Source organism: Myotis myotis, unplaced genomic scaffold (genome assembly GCF_014108235.1).
Source record: "Myotis myotis isolate mMyoMyo1 unplaced genomic scaffold, mMyoMyo1.p scaffold_m19_p_39, whole genome shotgun sequence".
NCBI classification, from domain to species: Eukaryota; Metazoa; Chordata; class Mammalia; order Chiroptera; family Vespertilionidae; genus Myotis; species Myotis myotis.
In genome coordinates this window covers 314868-335768 of record NW_023416345.1, presented here as the reverse complement: position 1 = coordinate 335768, position 20901 = coordinate 314868, and the positions used below count along the sequence as shown (strand labels likewise).

At 57.5% G+C, this 20901-nt stretch overlaps 1 protein-coding gene across 1 annotated transcript in view; it reads left to right on the top strand.

The window, feature by feature from the left end:
- CSMD1 (CUB and Sushi multiple domains 1) overlaps positions 1 to 20901 on the top strand; it is a 157262-nt gene that overhangs the window by 104797 nt on the left and 31564 nt on the right. Inside the window, exons 32-38 of the mRNA XM_036303902.1 lie at positions 14 to 202; positions 2284 to 2430; positions 3317 to 3505; positions 5602 to 5787; positions 8925 to 9119; positions 13395 to 13568; positions 19702 to 19875. Coding sequence (XP_036159795.1) covers positions 14 to 202; positions 2284 to 2430; positions 3317 to 3505; positions 5602 to 5787; positions 8925 to 9119; positions 13395 to 13568; positions 19702 to 19875 — 1254 coding nt within the window. The remainder of the gene's footprint in view (positions 1 to 13; positions 203 to 2283; positions 2431 to 3316; positions 3506 to 5601; positions 5788 to 8924; positions 9120 to 13394; positions 13569 to 19701; positions 19876 to 20901) is intronic.

The following is a 20901-nucleotide window of genomic DNA, read 5'->3' as shown; positions in this document are numbered from 1 at the left end:
CGTCCCTCCTCAGCCCAGTGCCCGGCCAATGAGGTCCGCACGGAGTCCTCGGGGGTCATCCTGAGCCCCGGTTACCCCGGCAACTACTTCAACTCGCAGACCTGCTCCTGGACCATCCGCGTGGAGCCGCGCTACAACATCACACTCTTCGTGGACAGCTTCCAGAGCGAGAAGCAGTTCGATGCCCTGGAGGTGTTTGACGGTACGTTTCTCCTCGTGGCTCCCGGGCGCTCACTCTGCCCGGTGTGCCAGCAGCACCCCCGCCAGGCTGTTCTCTCACAAGAACGTGATCGGTGACCGAGTGAAACTACACGTCCCCGGACAGGCAGTGAGCTCCTCTCGCGCTGTGCAGTCTCGGACCCGGTGCCCGTAAACCATGCACATCTGTCACCGTCCCAGCTGTCACACAGTTAGAAACCTGGCGATACACCGGCCATGTGCTGACGACGCGTTAGTCATGCGCCACGTGGGGACCCAGGGCAGAGGCCCGCACGCGGCTCCTCCTTTCTCGCTAAGAAGTATATTCATTCAGAAGATCTTTCAGGAAGTTTAAGATTTCGGAAATAAAGGTGCTCGATCCAAAGTAAATGACGATTTCACTAGAAATATATAAGTATAATGGCTCACAGATTTCTAGATGATAAATGCTGCAGGAGTCTTCAATAAACAGTTTTTTAGTTTAGTCTTATATATTTTTATAGAATTCTAATAAACTTCTTAAAAATCCTCACCTGAGGACATGCATTTCATTGATTCAAAAGGGAGAAGGAGAGAGAGAGAGAGAGAGAAACATCAATCGGTTGCCTCCCATGCACACCCAGACCTGGGATCAAGCCCACAGCCTGGGCATGTGCCCTGATCGGGAATACACTGTGACCCTCAGTGTAAGGGCTGATACCCTAACCATTGAGCTACCCTGGCCAGGGCTCTATCAGACTTTTTTTATTGATTTTTATTACTTTGTTTTGTTTTGTTTTTTAATTGATTTTTAGAGCGAGAGGAAGGGAGAGGGATAGAGAGATAGAAACATCGATTGAAAGAGAAACATCATTAATCTGCTGCCTCCTGCACACCCCTCACTGGGGATTGAGCCCACAACCAGGTCGGGAATCGAACCCGCGACCTCTCGGTTCCTGGGTCGACGCTCAGCCACTGAGCCACGCCGGCCGGGCTAGCAGACCTTTTAGTAGAACAGTGCGATGCTTGGGATGAAAGTGTGGCCGAATCGTCAATTTGGACTGAAACCGATGTTAATAATTTTATCATACCCCAGGAAATTAGACCAACATAGAATTATGCTGCACATAATAATAGGGTTTTCACATGTTCTGAAAAATTTGTCATTACGTTCTGGTAAATAGTCAATTCAGTGAACATAAATTTACTGTAATTGATTCCGATTCTTTCTATGGGTGTTCATATGCCTTTTACTGGCTGACGACCAGTAATAACCGAATTGCTCTGATGGATGGGTAGCACATGAATTAACGTATGAATTGCCAAGGTGAAGTGCTAAGTTGGAAATTAAATTTACACGCGTACACATAGAAATGAGTATTTCCACTTTCAGAGGTGTTTCCTTAAGTGTGCAGTAGTCCCCCCTTATCCACCTTTTCCATTACCCACCGACAACTGTGGTCCAAACATATTAAATGGAAAATTCTAGAAACGGTTGGTAAGTTTTAAGTTGCGCTCTGCTCCGAGTGGTGTGATGGAATCTCGGGGTCCTCCTCAGTCCCCGGGATGTGAGCATCCTCTGCCCAGCGTCTCCCTGTGGCCCAGCCTCCCTGCCGGCGACCAGCCCTGGTCCTGGGGTCTCGGGCTGCGCTCCATCACCTTCCTTCACTTAATGATGGTCCCGTAGCGCAAGGCGGTGAAGCTGCGGTTCAGGGGTGCCAGCGAGGAGCCGGGGTCCTCCCTGCAAGCGGAAAGGGGGAAAGTACAGGGAAAAGCATAGGAATGCGGGTCCGGCACTGTCCGTGGTCTCAGGGCCCACGGGGCTGTGTGTGGTGTACCCCGGGACTGCTGCTGTAAAGCTGGGCTTCCTGTGATTTAGTGTGAGGGTGTGGCGAGCACCCCCTGGAATTGCTCCGGGGGCCGTGCCTTCGTATCGGGGAAGCACCTCTGCTGTTGTCACCAGGAATGTTTCCTCCGCCTCGGGAGGGACCACTCTGTGTGGAACGTGTAGAGCCCAGTGGGACACGGATGACAGCATCCGTGTGTGCGGCCGTGTTCAGCCGTGTTCGGCAGGTGCGTGTCAGCGTCTGTGTGTCCGTTTCGCAGGCTCTTCCGGGCAGAGCCCGCTGCTCGTGGTGCTGAGCGGGAACCACACGGAGCAGGCGCGCTTCACCAGCAGCGGCAGCCAGCTGTTCCTGCGCTGGTCCACCGACCACGCCACCAGCAAGAAGGGCTTCAAGATCCGCTACTCAGGTGAGCGGGAGACGGCGACTGCGTGGACAGGGCTCTCCACGCAAGTGATCGCGTTCCCTTCAAATTACACAGCCCGGCCGGCGGCTCGGGCGCTGAGCGCCCACCTCTGAGCCAGGAGGTCACGGTTCCATTCCCGGTCAGGGCACATGCCTGGATTGCGGGCTCCATCCCCAGCAGGGGGCGTGCAGGAGGCAACCGATCCGTGATTCCCTCCCATCATTGATGTTTCTTGCTCTCTCCCTCTCCCTTCCTCTCTGAAATCCATAAATATATTAAAAGGAAAAGAAATAGGTAGACAGAAGCCTGATTTTTGAAGATAAATAGTAAACTTCGATAGAAATGATGTGACGGGAATGCTCTGAGTGACGTCTCCAAATGAATTTAGGGAAAATAAACTGCCTGTGGGTTAACGATTTAAAACGATGTTGCTCACATCCTAAACCATTGAGCCCCGTATCATGGAAGGCAAAGACATTTCCCTAAAGATAAAATTCTATCCATTAACCTTAAGCTAAGAGCACAAACAGGAAGGTATGGTCACGATGCTGTTAACTTCACAAGTCATCCTGTGGTGAGAGCAGGTGTCCTTTCCTCAGAAACCGCCCACCGGCCCTCCGTGGGGGGGCGGCCCCCCTGTGACCCCCCCAGTGAGTGCGGTTCCTGCTCCCCGCATGCTCCGGGCACAGGTGTTGGGGGTACGTTTCAGAGCCGGTTACACACTGCAACTGTTTTCTTGTTATTCGAACAGCAGAGCTGTCCTGACACCCTCGGAGCAGGGAGATGGCGGCTCACTTACACTTGTCTGTCTGTGTGTGTGTCTGTCTATCTGTGTGTCTGTCTGCATGTCTGTCTGTCTGTCTGCGTGTGTGCTTCTGTCTGCCTGCAGCCCCTTACTGCAGCCTGACCCACACGCCCAGGAACGGCGGCGTCTTGAACAGGACTGCGGGGGCGCTGGGCAGCACCGTGCACTACTCCTGCCAGCCCGGGCACCGCCTGGTGGGCCGCGGCAACGCCACGTGCACCCGGAACCCCGTGGGCATGTTCCAGTGGGACGCCCTCCCGCCGCTGTGCCAGGGTAAGACGGGGTCCCTCCCCTCCGGACCCCTCACTGCGATCGCGCTGACGGACAGAGCCGAGGCTGGGCTGAAAGGGGAGGCACCTGAGCGGGCCCAGAAGCGCAGGTCAGCTCTGGGCGGCCGTGCACAGTCCTGGCCTTTATGCGGCTTCATCGCCCTCATCTGGAGCCAGAGGGCGGCGGGCAGTCACAGGGCCGGAGGTCATTCTAACACCCACTGTGGTTCATTGCAGACTGAAAAGTGCATTTGCTCATTTAGGTTCAAAGTAAGATTTTTACAGTTGAAGTCATTTAAAAAGCCAACTCCGAATGCTAACTTTCCTTCTTTTAGGTTAAAACTCATTCTGGGAGCCGTATGCTGTGGATTCGTTTTCTTTTGGTGGCTCACATCTACAGCTTGTTAAAGTCGATTTCAATATTTTACGCCTTTTTTTGTATTTTTTTCTGTCAAACGCATAAAAGTCAGATTTTCAAAGGCGGCATTTTAATTTTTAATTGAGGTCTTTGAAGTCATGAAGTGTTCGGAGTTTTGTCTGATTGAGGTTTATATTCGTAAGGAGATGTGTTGGCCTTTGAAAGCTGATTATGATTTATAAATAGAGCCTCCCACTGGTTTCCCTCTCTCTCCTTCCTGGGATGCGAGCTTTTCTGGCTGCACAGGGGCCAGTGGCAGACATTGATCTCCCTCAGCTCCACCCCCTGGCTCAGTGCTCACACACACTTCCCCCCCTCACCCCCGCCCCCCGAGAAACCCTCTGTAATGTCGGGGCTCACACAGGGCCAGTGCGCTTGTTCCACTAGGAACGGTGATGCTTTTTCTTTAAAACAGAAGTAAATTTTCTTTCAAAAGAAAAAATGCTTTTCATTTCCTTTAAACATTTTGTCGCTCTCCGCCTGTGACCGGGCGCTGACTGCTCGGGCAGCCGTGGGCCGTGTCCTGGGCCTGGGACTGAGGTTTAAATGCCCGGTGGGAGCATCTCGGATGCCGGCGGATGAAGGGTCCCCGGTGTGGTCCTCCCGGGGCTTCCTGGGCAGAGGTGCCCTGCCCTGCTCGTGGCTCCCTCGTGGACCTTGTAGCCATTTCACCTGAGAGTTTATTTATTTACTACTCATTCATTCATTCATTCTTTCATTCATTCTTTTTAAGGGAGCCCCAGGTGCATGCTGACAGAGTAGGAGAGGTGTTATTATTGATCTTTAGAGAGGGAGGAAGAGAGGGGGAAAGAAACATCGATGAGAGAGGGAAGCACTGATTGGCTGCCTCCTGCACACTCCCTCACCCCCTGACCATGCGCCCCGACTGGGATCAAACCAGCGGCCTTTGGGTGCATGGGGGGGTGCCCGACCACTGAGCTCCATGGGCCAGGCCCGGAGACCGCGCCTGTGCCTCGCAGACAGGGCGCGGCCGGAGCTGGGGTCTGAGGAGAGAAGTGCTCTGTGGAGTTCTGCCCGTGGCAGGCTCCCAGCTTCCCTCCTCACGGCAGCGTTTCCTCGCCAGCCTTCGCCATCAGAGTGATGGGCACTGACCTCTGGCCCAGCTCCTGGCCCCGTGTCCCCCTCAAATCCCCTGTAGTTCAGCCCCAGGCCGAGCCCCCGGGCAGGTGACTTATAAAATAATAGAGGTTATGATCGAGGATGCACTGTAGCTCGCTGTTGGTCTTTAATAGAACTTGTAGGAACATGAGTCCCGGGGACGGGGGGGGGGGGGGGGGGGCGGGCTCTGCGGAGGGGTGTGTGTGCAGCGAATAAGAAGGAGGATTTGGAGCCTGAGGCGGGACCGCTCAGTGCGAGGAGTCCGCACCGCGACGGGTTCTGTGACTGGAAGATGCTATGCTGTCCCTTTTCCCGATGTTAAGTGAAGGGGGTGTGCTCTCGTTCATCTGATAGAGCGCGTGGGTTGATTACAGGGCCACAGCCGTCAGCTTAGTCCTGGAAAGCAGCCCTGGGGCGTGTTATTCTGATCGGGGTCTCGTTGTTTCTCATCAACCCCGACGTCCCTCGGCGCTCCGGCCTGTGCTATGCGTGTGCAGTACTTAGAGACAGAAATGCCAGCAGCGCTGACGCCCGGTGACTGACCGCCTTGCCTCCCTCCCCAGCCGTGTCCTGCGGCATCCCCGAGGCCCCGGGGAACGGCTCCTTCGCGGGGAACGAGTTCACCTTGGGCAGTAAAGTCACCTACGAGTGTGACGAGGGCTTCACGCTCGAAGGCAGCCAGCGAGCCACGGCCGTGTGCCGGGAAGACGGGTCCTGGAGCCACGGAGGGACGCCGCCCGCCTGCAAGCGTGAGTGGGGCCGGGTGCCCGTGGGGGGCTCCTGGGAGGGGCTTCCCTGCGAGGGTCCAGCTCCAGCCGCAGGGTGAGCACCTGTCACTGCATTGGGGGGTCACAGCCCACGTTCCCCACAGAGACACACATTCCCCACACAAACCCATGTCCCACACGCGCCCACGTCCCACACGCCCACATCCCACACGTGCCCACATCCCACACTTGCCCACGTTTCCACACGTGCCCACGTCCACACACACCCACGTCCACACGCGCCCACGTTTCCACATGCGCCCACGTTTCCACATGCGCCCCACGTTTCCACACGCGCCCATGTCCACACGCGCCCACGTCCCACACGCGCCCACGTCCCCACACGCGCCCACGTCCCACACGCGCCCACGTCCCACACGCGCCCACGTCCCACACACACCTGTGATGATGAGAATGAGCCTTGCGGGGCTGGACGTGGTAGGTGGGACCTGTCGGTGTCCTGGTTCTGGACCGGGTGGGTCGGCCACAGAACTGAGTTGGCTGCCACTGAATGTGGAGTCATGGAATTGAGAGGAAACTGAGCCCCGCCGGCATGGCTCAGTGGTTGAGCATTGACCTATGAACCAGGCGGTCAGGGTTCGATTCCCAGTCAGGGCACATGCCTGGGTTGTGGGTTCCATCCCCAGTGGGGGGCGTGCAGGAGGCAGCCGATCCATGATTTCCTCATCACTGATATTTCTATCTCCCTCTCCCTCTCTTTTCCTCTCTGAAATGAACAAAAATATATTTTAAAAAATTGAAAGATAGGGACAGAGGAAGGAATAGAAGGAAAAATAACAATTAAATATTTGTAAAAATGTTAAAAAAAAGAAAAAGCGGAAACCGCACCGTGACCCCGGCGACCGCACCTAAGGAAACGCTGAAGCGTCCTCAGGTCTGCATCCTCCGCCTCCTCAGTCCCCTTGGACTTCGGGTCTTTGATGTCCCGGCAGCTCTGCGTGCAGCTGCCTGGTGCCTGAGCTGGTGCCCGTGACATGGCCACTCCCGGGAATCAAACCCTGACCTCCTGGTTCATAGGTCAGTGCTCAACCACTGAGCCACGCCGGCCGGGCCACATACACTTTTATAAACTCGTGGCCGTGGCACCTGCTTTAAGTCAGGCATGACTGACATGCAGAAAAAGTGAAAGGGCAGCACTGTTTGCAGGGGAGAATGGGGGGGGCCTTGCGAGGAGGGAGAGGCAAGCAGACACAAAAGGGAGAATCCAATTTTGCAGCGCAGGCCCTGAAGGGGGCGAGTCAGGAAGAACGGGGGCCATCGCTGTAGACACCAGCGGCTCCCGGAAACCCCGATTCCGTCGTCAAGCCAACAGCCGTCCTCTGGGCAGAAGTAGGGTTTGTGGGAGATCGTTTAGGTGACGAGCAACAATCACGTGGGTGCCAGAAGTGCGCTTTTGGGCCTGAAATGAATCTTACCCGATGCGTGTCCTGGGATGGGGGCGTCGTGGGTTTACTAAAGACTTTTCAGAAATGGCGGCTGTGCCTGGAACTCTGAGGGGTTCCGGCTGGAGGAAAATCATATTTATATGAGTAGGTAAAACGCTGGGATCGCCATATGAATTTCAGATAACGGTTTTATCTAAAAAACACCTACAAGAAAGATTTGGGATGACTTTTAAATGTACAAATGCTTTTCCCATTTTAAACCTCATCGATAGTATTAGAATACGAAAAGACCTATTTTTTTCAGTTTATTTGCACATAATACTGGTAAATTATGGAGAGAAGATTAAAGGCGAGTTTTGTAACGTTTCGAATATGCCTGATTCGATTTTAATGAGCTTGAATAGAATTTTAAAAGTAAAATGTATTTCTTCGTATCCTGTAAAAACTTAGGGCGTCTCCAGCAAACTCTTCCAGGCCCAATAATTAACCAATCGGGTCAGTTTTGTGGGTGGTTGACTGTGGTGTTAACTCACATGTAGAGAAATGGGGCTCTGGGGCCTGATTGTGCGATAGCCGTTTTAAACACGATCGCACTTTCAGAAAATACGAATCCTCGCATCCACGGGACAGTGCACACACGGTGTTGTCAGCGTCTGTGCAAATCCCTTGCAGTTGATGCTGGTGGTGACGCAGTGGCACTAGGAGGGCTACTGTCATTACTGCTGTCATTGCTGCTGGGGCTCCTGAGTCACCCCCAGAGCCTACCACCCCCCCCAGAGCCTACCGCCCCCCAGAGCCTAGCGCCCCCCCAGAGCCTAGCGCCCCCCCAGAGCCTACCACCCCGCCCCCCCAGAGCCTCGGCCTTCATCTCAGAGCACAAAGAGACGCCTCCTGTGGCACCTGCTACATGTGCTCTGCTCGGTGATGGCACCGTGTGCGCGTAACCTTCTCCCACACGGGAGTCCCGGGACGGGCAGCCCTTGGCGCAGTGAGGGGCGTGGGGAGGGAGGGCAGCCCATGGCGCAGTGAGGGGCGTGGGGGGGAGGGCAGCCCATGGCGCAGTGAGGGGCGTGGGGAGGGAGGGCAGCCCATGGCGCAGTGAGGGGCGTGGGGAGGGAGGGCAGCCCTTGGCGCAGTGAGGGGCATGGGGAGGGAGGGCAGCCCATGGCTCAGTGAGGGGTGTGGGGGGGAGGGCAGCCCATGGCGCAGTGAGGGCATGGGGGGGAGGGCAGCCCTTGGCGCAGTGAGGGGCGTGAACGGGGGGTGGGGGGCAGCCCATGGCGCAGTGAGGGGCGTGAACGGGGGGGGGGCATGAGGGCATCTCATTTTCCAAGAATCAGTGTCCACCTGCTTCCCCGTGGCTCAGGCCCAGCCCGGCTCCCTGGAGGCATTGAGAGAAATAGGTGAACCGTGTCTCACACGCATGTTCCCTTACCGGAAGGGCATGTTCCTCTTCACATGAACCTGTGCCCTCGGGTCAGGGACTTCCGCTTCCTGGCGGTCTCACTGCAGGTCTCCCGAGCACGAGCCACGGGCCCTGCACGCATCGCCCACGTGAGACCACCGCGTGACAGTGGGGATAGAGACCCAAGTAATAAGTCCTGGCAGGGGCTTCCCAGTGAGCGGGCTGGGAAGGAAGGTCTCTCCTCGGAAACGCGGGCACGATCCGGGCCGGGAGGGGGGGTGGTGACGCTGGCTGTGACTCTTTTCCAGCCGTCACGTGCCCCGGCATCGAGGCGCAGCTGGCGGAGCACGTCACCTGGAGGCTGGTGTCGGGGGCCCCGAATGAGTTCGGCGCGCAGGTGGTGCTGAGCTGCAGCCCCGGCCACCACCTGGAGGGCGCCCGGCTGCTGCGGTGCCAGGCCGACGGCACGTGGAGCACGGGCGAGCAGCGGCCCCAGTGCAGAGGTGAGTGAGTCCCAGGCCTGCTCCGGGCCGCCCCGCCCCCCGAGTCAGGACCCCAGGGGCCTGGATCCCACCGAGCAGGGTGGGAACCCTTTTCCCGCCACGGCCGTGTGGATATTTACAGCATCTGCGGGCCATACGGCATCGCCCGCCTAAAAGTGAGCCTGCTCTGTCCGACCCAGCGTTCGATTTACCCTCCCCTGACGCTCTGGCCTTCTCAGGCCTTCGGCGGCCCCCGGACGTCCCCACCCTGCTGTAGCTGAACCCAGTGGCATCCCCTTGCGCTATAATGAAGGCGGTGTCTGGCGATGTGACAGACCAAAGCACGTGCCTTTCCCTGGCTGACATCAGTTTACTAGCGTCAGAAGGCTCCCATCGGCCAGGGTTTCCGAGCAGCTCGGAACGGAGCCCAGGTGATGCTAGAGAGACGCTGTCCCCCCCGGGGACGGCCCCCACTCTGACGGGACCTGTGTTCCCCCATCACAGCCGCCTCCCAGGGGCTCATGATGCTCGTAGGCACCAGACAAGCAGGACCTGGAGGTGGTTTCATAATAAATGAGAATAAACAGAAAAACACACAATATCGCTGTTGCTCAGAGCACGACTCGATTCTGACACCCGGGACACAGCCTCCAGCGACTGTCCCCGGGAAGCCCCCTGCACAGAAACCAGTGCAGACAGGTCAGACGCCGAGCGCAGCTGAGCGAGGGCACCCCGGGATGAGCGTGGGAGAGGAGCGGACTCAGGGCTTCCCGTGGCTCCCAATCCCGAGGGCCCTGGGGGCCTCCGATGCCAGCAGCAGGCGCCTGGCGGGCAGCAGGGTCCCCGATGAGAACGCCGGGGAGCTGGGCGCGGCCGGCTGCCTTGCTTGCGAAGGGGAGGAGCCACTTAGTGAATCAGGTAGAAGCTCCGTGAGAGGGGCCGCAGCCAGGCCTTCCGCGGCGTCGGCAAAGGCTGGTCCCTGTCTCCTGCAGGCGGGCTCTCCTGCCCGGGCTGCTTTCCTCACTCACGTAGCAGGTAGGGCCAGCGCACCCCTGCCCGCCGGCGGGACCCGTCACCCCGCAGCTGGAGCTGGGCTTCCGCTCCACCGGGCTTTCTTCACCACCCAGGGGGCTCCATGGAGGACGAACTGAACAGGCCGCCCCCACAGTTTCAATAGCCACCGGGAGGGCAGCGCGGACCAGAGCGGTGAGCCGTCCCGTCCAGCGCCGACCAGGCGCGCCAGGCCTGGGAGAGGGGGTGTCAGACCTCCCACTGTCCCACATGTTTCTGACCAACCCTGACGTTTAAAACACCTTCCGACAATCCGCAGTGGCAGCAGGTGGGTCTCCAGACATCATGGCTGACGGTGAAGGTCGCGCTGTGTTTGGGAAAAGGCTGGATGAAAGGTTCATGAGAAACTGTGAAAGCTACATCCTGGTCTAATGCATTGACACTTGGCTCAGCAAACACGTTGGCAATATCACCAAATGCCCGGCTGTGACCGGCGAGAGCTCGGCATCCCAGCGGGCGGTGCCCTGTGGACGCCGTCTCCACCCCAGTAACGTCTGCTGGACTTGCTCTAGGGCACAGCTTCCCCGTGCCTGGCGAGCGGCCCGAGCCTGCGGTGGCTGGCCGTGTGCCTGCTTGTCCCCTTCAGATGGAACCGGGGCGTCACACCTGGGAGAAAGGCCGCCTGTTTCCAAGGCTGGTCTACGTGGCACACGCATCCATTTCACTTCCTGATTTCTCTTCGTGGGATTCACCAGTAAAGGTTTGCACACATTTCACTCAGGTCTGACCAGGTCCTGAGAGGTTAGTTCCCTGAATGAGCCCGGACACATGCAGGCTCTGCTGTGCCCACTCAGCACACGTGTCCTCTCCATGAGCCCGGACCACGTGCAGACACCGCTGTAAGCACTCAGCACACGTGTCCTCTCATGAGCCCGGACCATGTGCAGACACCGCTGTAAGCACTCAGCACACGTGTCCTCTCATGAGCCTGGACCACGTGCAGGCTCTGCTGTGAGCACTCAGCACACGTGTCCTCTCATGAGCCTGGACCATGTGCAGGCTCTGCTGTGAGCACCCAGCACACGTGTCCTCTCATGAGCCCGGACCATGTGCAGGCTCTGCTGTGAGCACCCAGCACACGTGTCCTCTCATGAGCCCGGACCATGTGCAGGCTCTGCTGTGAGCACTCAGCATACGTGTCCTCGCCACGAGCCCAGCACACAACCTGGGGCAGGGCTTGTAGGTGTCGCCCTTTTGACAGGGACTTTTTTCGACAGTAATAAAGGAGTTGTTTATTTTTAAATATAACAATTTTAATTATTTATACACCTAAGAAGGAAGCTTCAAAATACATTCAGCAAAAATGAGTAGAATGGTGTGCCGCGCGAGCACAGCCAAGGGTGAGCCTGAGGAGAGGCGGTGAAGGATTAAAGAAGACAGACAAAGAGAATACAGCTGGGGTTGGGTGGATCTTCCTTGCCTGGATGAGGACACAGACCCAGCCTGCAAGCCGATGCTTTATTTTATAGTCTGAGTAAAACAAGGGTAGATGAACACGTCTACAAATGTTCTTGTGTTGACAACACTGGCTGCACCTCCCACAGCCCATTAGCTACTTAGGAAGGAATTAGGGAGGCTATGAGGTCAGGCTTAATTGTGCTAGGAGAGCTCTACCCTCCAGGAAGGGACTTGTTTGTGGCCCTGCCACCGGTCAGCCCGAGGCTTAATTCTATAGCCGCTCCCGGCTGAAGGGTAAGGAGAATGGACCGACTTAAAGTCACAGTCACGGAGTTCAGTGCTTCCCCTCAGCAGTGCAGGAGGCAGGTGGGCAGGACATCAATAGGATGCGATTTGGAGCACAGCACTGTCGGATTCGACCTCATTGGCATTGACGGACGGTTCTCCTAGCAAACAACGAAGTACCCATGTTCTCTCAGTCCCCATGGAACATTCTGGAAGAGGGTGGTCTCTCTCGGCAAGGGGTCTCCCTCCCTGGACCACAAACAGGAGCTGACTCCTCTCCAGACACATCAGCATCAGCGGGACCCGAGGATGTAACAGCCACGCCCTCGCTGCACTAGGCCTGGTCCCCACCTCCAGGACGGGCTTCCCGGCCCCGAACACCCTCATCTGTTGTTTATTTCAGGGCTCTCCCCACAGGAGTCGGGAGTTGGGAGGGAAGTCAGCCTTGATAGGCGCCCCCGGAGACGAGACGGGGGAGATTGGCCAGCGTCCCAGCTGGTGACCCGTCCAGCGAGGCTGAGCCTGGGAGCCTGCGGCCAGGAGCTGTGCTCTCGTCTCCCTGTGTGACTGCCTCCTGTCGGCTGACTGTTCACACAGACAGTCATGTCTAGCTCCTCGCCAGCCCTGCCCCCAGCCCTGCGCCCCGCGCGACTCCAAGCGGCACTTCACACCTCCCGTTCTCACCTGTTCACGTGCGTGTTTGCCCTGGTGAGCGGGTGGCCCCGGGGACCTGGTGATGTCTTCGGCCGTGAGACTCCACGCCTCTCTGTGCTCACACATGTGCAGGGACCCGGGTATGTTCACTGTCTACACTGAATCCAGCTCCCACGGGCGTGGCCGTGAGGTGCACATGGCACCCGCGATGACTGTGCTGGGAAGGCAGGTGTAGCTGGGACACACATGCCTCTCTCTCCAGCCACCCAGGGGCCAGACTGTATCGTTTTTAATTGTGAGGAAGACTCCACATGCCAGCTGTCCAGTCAGCAATGCTGTGGGCTGAGGATCCCAAAAGATCACGCCCGTGAATGCGAGAATGAGCGCTCTGTCTGCCGTGGGGGTGGACATCCTGGGCCGTCATCCCACGCTGCCTGGTCCCGGCACGTTGACCGGAGCGGCCATTCTCCATCCCCCGGGCCCACGTCGGCACCCCCCCGCCCCATGACTGTCACGTGGGCCTCGTGCCTGGTACAGACCGAGGTGGACAGGATGCCCGTGCGGGTGGCAGAGGGGCTTGTGTGTGAAGAAGTGGTCTCCTGAGTGTTTTTTCGAGAAAGGCTTAGCTGCCTGTGAGGATGAGACCATAGCAATGGGCCTGGAAGGACCTAGAAGATTCTGGAATCCACTCCAAACATTTACGCTTCCCTGTCAGGGACATAAGAGAAGGGAAATGAAGCTCCAGCTGGTTGCCTACCCACCCTGAGTGGACAGATACACCCCCCCACGCCCCCCACCCTGGTGAGAACCAGGACTGACGATGCTCACTGAGCCGAACCACGCTCTGGAGGCGCGGGGACACTCACTTCATTCTCGCTTTCCTTGTAGTGATCTCATGCGGAAGCCTGTCCTTCCCCCCCAACGGCAACAAGATCGGGACGCTGACCGTGTACGGGGCCACAGCCATATTCACGTGCAACACGGGCTACACGCTGGTGGGGTCCCACGTGCGAGAGTGCCTGGCGAGCGGGCTGTGGAGCGGCGCCGAGACGCGGTGCCTGGGTACGTGCCCCCCGCCCCCCGCGCCGTTGCACTCAGTGACCTGAGGCGTAGAGGGAGGCCCCCCACCACCCCGGAGCGGAGACCCCCCACTGTGAGGGCTCGGCCAGCGGCCACTCCGCCCAGCCCGGGCTCCGGCTGCGCTCACTGCGTGAGGCTCACACAGGCACGTTCTCACCTCTGACCATACGTGTGGCCTCCACCCACCGCTCCGGAAAGTGCGCTGAGCGACGTAAACACCATTCGCAGGTCACTGGGGCTAGCCCTGTGCTCAGGCTTCAGGGTGCGTGGAAATGAATTTCGAATGTGCGCCTTTAAGGGTTATAAATTACGTCGACAAGTTACAGGGACGTTTCTGTCACTCAGTGTGAGCACAGTGGGTTGTTTAAAATGGCAGGCGTGCGCGATGACTTGGTCTTCTTTTCCCAAGATTAGAAATGTCAGTATGAAAATGTTTAAACTGAGCTGCACACCTTCCCTGGGGAAGCCTTCCTGGTGACTGTCACCTGGTGACCACGCAGCGTGGAGTCGGGGTCTCTGAGGCTCCCTGTGGGTCTCCGCAAGCTGAGGGGATGGGTGAGCTGCCTGCAGACCCTGTGATCTCCGTGACGTTCAGTCACGTGAGCCGCAGAGGCTGAGAGTCTGAGCCTCTGGCTGTCCGTGGCTGGGACACGCTGGGGCGTTGTGAACGGTATAAGTATGTGCTTTTCACTCCAGAGAACTTGTAGAAAGACCCAGAATTGGAAGACAGGACGGAAGGAAAGTAGGTAGTGATGCCAGAGAGCAGCCACCAGAGAAAGACAGCTTCAGTGTCTGGGAAATGACACTGTTGTCTCTAATTTCCAGAAGGAGACGAGGGATTCTTGAACCCTGTGTGTGGGTCCAGACCAGGGATGGGGAGCCTTTTTCCTGCCAAGGGCCACTTGGGTGTTTACAACATCATTCACAGGCCATGCAAAATGACCCACATAAAAATGAGCCTGCCCTGTTGGGTCAAACATTTAATTAAGTTATGCTTAATGCCTTGGCGGGGCCAGACCAAATGGGTTCACAGGCCTCATATGGCCCGCGGGCCAACGTTCTCCACCCCCGGTCTGCGCGTTCTTGTTGGGTGCCGTCATTACAGCGCTCAGGACGGTGGCCTTCCCTGGGACTGCGTGTGGTGCCCCGCAGTCGGGATGGCCGTGGCTCTGGGATTGTCTGCGCATTCAGACATGTTCTCATAGATCGTCCGTTCACTGAGCAGTGCTCTCCTCCACGTGGCTACAGGCTGGGTGGGTCTCCTCTGTCGGCTACAGTGCCCTGGCCCAGGATGGAGAAGGGGTCCGGGGTCTAAAAATGTGCATCTGCACTATCAGCTGTAATGATGGAGAGAAACAAAGTTGAATTCCAGCAGATCCTTCGCTGCGGACACAACACCTGTCCATCGTCACATCACGGTGACTGGGATGCAGGTGAGGCAGAGGCTGTGGCCTCGGGGAGTTTAAGCCACACAGTCCGTTTGCAAACCTGTTAGATCGTGGCTTCCCCTTGAGTCTTATTGACCCCAAAGACCCCTTTGACTGTTTTGTTTAGTGTTTAAAATATTTTCATTGATTTTAGAGAGGAAGGGAAAGGGAGAGAGAGATAGAACATCAATGATGAGAGAGAATCATTGACTGGCTGCCTCCTACATGCCCCTCACTGGAGATTGAGCCCACAACCCAGGCATGTGCCCTGATTGGGAACTGAACCTGTGACCTCCTGTTCATTGGTGAACGCTCAGCCACGGAGCCACGCCGGCCAGGCTTCTCTGCCTTTTGTGGTGTCTGCCTGCAGGTTAGGCTCTGGAAGGGTGAGGTGTATAGTGAGGCGTCTTCACCTCAATGGGATGGACGCTACCGATCTTAGAAGCTTTGGCAGAGGGAGTGCTCGGAAGGCACTTAAACTGAAAATGAAGAGGAAGAAGAGCGCCCGTGTTGTCGCGGAGAACATCCGTGTCGTGGAACTTGCACACAGCATGTAAGCGACGATCATATCGAAGGAGGCACAGGGTAGTTAAAAGAAAAGAATTAGAAAGAATGAGAAGTGACACACGACCACATGTTTAGAAACCGATGAGCAAAAAGAATGGGTAATACATTTAGTATAAATATTATATGAATGAAAATATCTTAAAAGTAAATATAGCATCACAGCGGCCACTGAGATTGCGGCGTTAAGATTCACAATGACACCGGTGAGGGCCATTCCAGTCTCTCCCAAACGATAGGTTGCTCGTGGGTCGGTGACCAAGTGTCACCAGCAAACACTCGCACGGAAGCAGAATGGGAATGTGGGGGAGGGCGGGGGGAGGGCAGGTGACGTGCCGTGAGGGTGGAGAAGGCTCCAAAGTGCTCAGAAGACAGAGGGGGAGAAGCTCCCATCCCAAATCTGCACGGAGAGTTGATAGAGCGGACGAGGGCCCTCCCGCCGCCGTGCCCCGAGGATTAGCCAGACGCTTCCTGGGTCACAGAAATTGTGAACAGCGCTGTGACTGGTGACGGACAGTGCACTCGGCAGTTTCGAGTTTTGTCTGTGGAACCGCCTTGGGGCTACCGGAAGGGCTTGTTATTCCCGTTTACAGATGAGAGAAACCTTGCCCAACATCGCGAAGAAGAGAAATGCCCCCACAGGGTAAGCGCAGGCAGTGGATCCACAGAACAGGCTCTGGGCTGGGGCTACGACGAGGGGAGCGAGTGTCCTGCTGCGCTGCCAGCACCTTTCTCTCGGAGGAAGATGGAGGAAGGTGTCTGTGTGCCATCGCGCCCCCTCTGGCCAGCGGGTGGCCATGCTGGGGAGCCAGGTGGGGGGCCCTAGCGCCAGGCTGCACCCCCATGGCCGGTGCCCGCAGGGGGCTTTGTGCCCAGGCCTCCCACTCGGGGGGAGTTGCATCCTTCATCCCACACCGCCCCCAGGCCCCACGTAGAAGAGTGAGTCAGAATTGGCGACAGATTCGGGACCGTCCGTGTGAAGGGTGCCAGCCACGTGAGGAAGTGACGGGTGAGCGTGAGTGACAGAGAAGATCTTTCCGCGTGTCATGAGGAGGGACAGTCAGGATGCCACCTAGGACGGCTGGGGGGTCTGTGCCCCGAGGCGGCTCCAACCCGGTGCTGCCCAGCCCCCGAGCGGGGCCCGGCCCATCCTCTGTTGGCCGGGGAAGGCCACCCCGGGTGAGGGTGCTGTCTCTGCGGTGGTTCCCGGGGCTGTGGAACGGGCTCCCCTCTGTCCTCTGTGCTGAGGGGCCTGGTCGCCATGGAGGTGGCAGAGTGGAGGGTGCAGACACGTGTGACCATCAGTCCGCGGAGAGCAAGGTCAGGAAGTGACTTCTGAGTTGTTTCCGGTGCTGAGGCTGCTGCCGGGGGAGGGGTGGGGCGAGCGGGGTGGCCGGCTGTGCTCCATGCTGGCCCCGCCCCGAGAGCGGGCAGTGCCCCCCACGCGTGGGGCTCTGTGGGCCCTTTTCTAAAAAACCCCTGAGGAGGGTGGATGATCACATGAACCCGGGCCCTCCCAGGCGTCCTGCCCACACCCTCGCGGCCCGCTGCGCCGGGCGCTCCTGGGGAAGGGGGGTCCCTGGTCCCTGGGGAGACGAGTTCTCGGGCCACGGCGCGGCCTGCGCAGAGCATCGGTGTATTTGATTAAATGATTTGGTTTGATATTTTGTTTCTAAGCCTGCGGCTGGCCTCTGGATTTCTCTTGCCCGTCATCTTCTTCCTCTCCCCCAGTCAGCAGGTTTTCTTACCCCCTTGCTCCTGTCTGTGCTCAGGGGAATGATAAGGGGCTGCACCCGCGGAGCGGACGATGCGGAGCCGAGCGGGGGTGCGCCAGGAGGGAGCCGGAGATGAAGGCAGCCTCCCCCCCCCCCCGCCCCCCCAGGAGATGGGGGACTTGGTCCTAGAGCCCTGCGTCCGAGACTTTAAAAATAAATAACATTTGTCACTTCCGTGACCGGGAGGCCTCACCTCACGCCCGCCCCTCCCTCTCCCCCCCTCCCCCCCGGCCTGGCTGGTAGCCTGTGTCCTGCAGGCCTGGGGGCGCCTCTCTCGGGGTTTCGGGCGCCGAGTGTGGCCGCATGTCCCTCCCGCTCCATCTCGTTCTCTCCATGTTAGACCCTCAGCTCCCGTCGCTCTGTGATTGCGTCTCATTCTCCATGGAGCCTCCGGCCCCCAGACATTGCTGGGCGGTGGCTGGTCGCCATTCGATCTTTGTCGGGTAAATGGCAGTCACCTTGGAGAGAATGGCTTAGAAATGCTCGAGAACAGGAAGGCCGTTGCCGAGAGCGTGAAATTACTCTCTGTCTGCTCCCTCCCTGGCGTTTCATGGGTGACGGGTGGGTGTCAGACACGGGGCAGAAGCGTGAATATAGGCCCGTGGCATCTACGGGAGACGCGGAGCAGTGCTTTCTGCGTGGGGCATCTAGAGCCAAACCAGGGCTAGAGGAAGAGTTTAAACAGACCAGGACTTAGCGTGACAGGGTCACTGAAGAGCAGGATCTGACGTGCCAGGCGGAGCTCAGAGGCTTGGGGCCACACTGCAGGCCGGGCTGTGGGCACCCCCGGCACTGGGCGGTCACCGAGACGCTGGCTAATGCTGTGGGTGAGACTGGAAATGCTGTATCTGTGAGTAGCCTGGGCTTGGTCAAAGGCAGCGGTTTTCGCCCCGTGGCCACAAGCACGTTTATACCGTGCGACACCTGCCTGTTCGGTAGGGCCCGGAGCTCTGCCCCGAGATTGTCAAATAGGGAAGTGACACCAGCCGGCCCCCAGCAGCCCCCGGGGTGAAGGGCTCGGAAGTGCACCTGTTTGGTTGTCAGGTCGGCAAAAGAGATGCTATTTGGAGTGCGGGGGGTTTTAGGGATGAGTGAGGGCCGGGGGGGAGGAAGTTGGCAGTCACTGGTCTGAGTGTTTTAAAAGGGCTGGAGCGACACCTCGGAGACGGGTCAGGAGGCCGGCAGCGCGGCCAGGCCGGGGTCTCCGTCCGGCTCCGTCCGTCCGCCCCAGGAGAGCTGACACCCTGGGCCTCCTTCCCGGGCTCTGCTCTCCGCTGCCATCCGCTCCGTCCATCAGCCCCAGGAGAGTGAAACCCCTCGGGCCTCCTTCCCGGCTCCGCTCGCCGCCATGGACGCGTACTGGACACCAGTCATCTTCTCACATCTCAGACCCTTCCTGTCTCAGGTCTTCCCTCCCCCGACTGCTAACCTGCCCCCGATTCATCTCGGATGTTTCCTCTCCCACGAGTGGGACCACCTACAGCCTCACCCCCTCTGGGCTTGTTTCCCGTGAATCTGCTCGGGGCGGGCACCTCCCTCCCCCGGGCCCAGAGGTCACTTGTCCACTGGCCACACCGCTGTCACCTGGACGTTGGCCCAGGCTGTCTGTGCCTGAAATGGAACCGATGTTGTGACTCTGTCTGGCCGTTGGAATCTTGCATAACGTTTAGCAATCTCTGGCCTGGGAATCCTTGTCCTCGGCCGTCTCTTTAAGGCCCGTTTTCCGTGGGTCTGAGCCTGTTCACGTGGAGCCCACGGCCATTCCTTTCTGTGGCTGCATTTGCAAATAGAAGGACAAGGTCACATGGACTTCAGACAAGGACAGTGGGTAACATGACGAACTCGGAAACCCATAGCTGGGGGGTGACCCATCGACAACTTCATCTCGGAGATATTACTTCTGTCGCCCACAGTCGTTGAGAAAAACGAACACGTTAAAAAGAAAACTATATCCAAGAAACATGAAAAGGGAAAACACTGAGTACGTTACGCCCCCGATGCTGTCATCCACTGACCATGAAGGTCAACAAACGTGAATGTAGTGCTTTTAGCAAAGATGGATTTGGGCCCAGGCCCGGCCGGTTGAGCACCGACCTACGAACCAGGAGGTCACGGTTTGATTCCCGGCTGGGGCACCTGCCCGGGTTGCGGGCTTGGTGCCCAGTGTGGGGCGCTCAGGAGGCAGCCAATCCATGATTCTCTCTCATCATGGATGTTTCTATCTCCTTCTCCTTCTCCCTCTCTCTCTGAAATCAACACAAATATATTTAATAAGTAAACAAACAAACAAATAAATGTTTAAAAGACAGAGTCTCCGGAACGTGGGTGTGGGTTTTCTCGCCCCTGCAGCCGGCCACTGCGGCTCCCCGGACCCCATCGTGAACGGCCACATCAGCGGAGACGGCTTCAGCTACAGGGACACCGTGGTGTACCAGTGCCACGCCGGCTTCCGGCTGGTGGGCACCTCCGTGCGGATATGCCTGCAGGACCACAAGTGGTCGGGACAGACCCCGGTGTGTGTGGGTGAGTTCACCAGCCCGGGCCGGCCAGCGCTGCACCGTGCCTTTTGGGTTTAAGTCAGGGCACAGAGGTGGGTAATCTTCTGAGCGAAATGCGTGGAGAGATCTCCTGAAGCAGACCATCTAGCTCTCTCTCCTCTTTGCTTGCCGATGCTGTCCCCGCTCTGTGTCCTCCCCCTGCCTCCTCGGACTCCTGTCCACAGGTACTGGCTCCTCAGCTCCCCGGAGATGCGTCCCAGGATGCTGAGGGCCATGTGCACCTCCTGACCCCACCCCCCGGCGAATGTGGACACAGAGGCTGAGCCTGCAGCTCTGCTGTCTCTGCCGGGTCCCCACACAGCCCACCCCCTCTATCTGCGGGTGGCTTTGTGTGTTTGTCATCCATTCATCAAGAATACAGGGCGCAGTCCTTTCTTTAATAGAAAGAGGTGAATTGTATGTAATGATAGTCCTCAGACATGATAACCTCACAGGTAAATATTGACTCGTACGTGTAGAAGAGATTGCACCCTCACTGCAGAGTTTGTTTTAAACCATTTTCCCCTAACATATTCTTTATTAAAGGGCATGTTGATGAAGCCACAGCGAGGTGGCAGGCATTATCTGAGAGAGTGCAGAGGGTGAAAGCTTCGCTTGGAAGAAAACATTGTGACAAGATAAATGGGGAGAAAACACCAGTTTCGGGCTGGAACGCTGCCTTTGAAAGGCTCTTTGTGCCCCTGTGACTCGGGGCCTGACGTAATGACAGCTCTCTGCAGCCCACAGAACCACACAATGGGCTGGTCAGAGACAACGCTATTGGAGCTTGCACACTTTTCTCTCCCTTTTCTTTTTTGGCCAATTCCATGATGTTTAAATTGATATTGGATTAATTTATCTACACACAATTTAAAGCATCAGACAAGTCCCTATAATATTGCAAAATGAGAGTTCCACCAAATTAGCTGGTGTTCAAAGGGGAAAACAGTCAAAACTCACAATGAGTGCAAGAATTTTAGCATCTCATGTTTTCACTGCCGCCTTTGAAAAT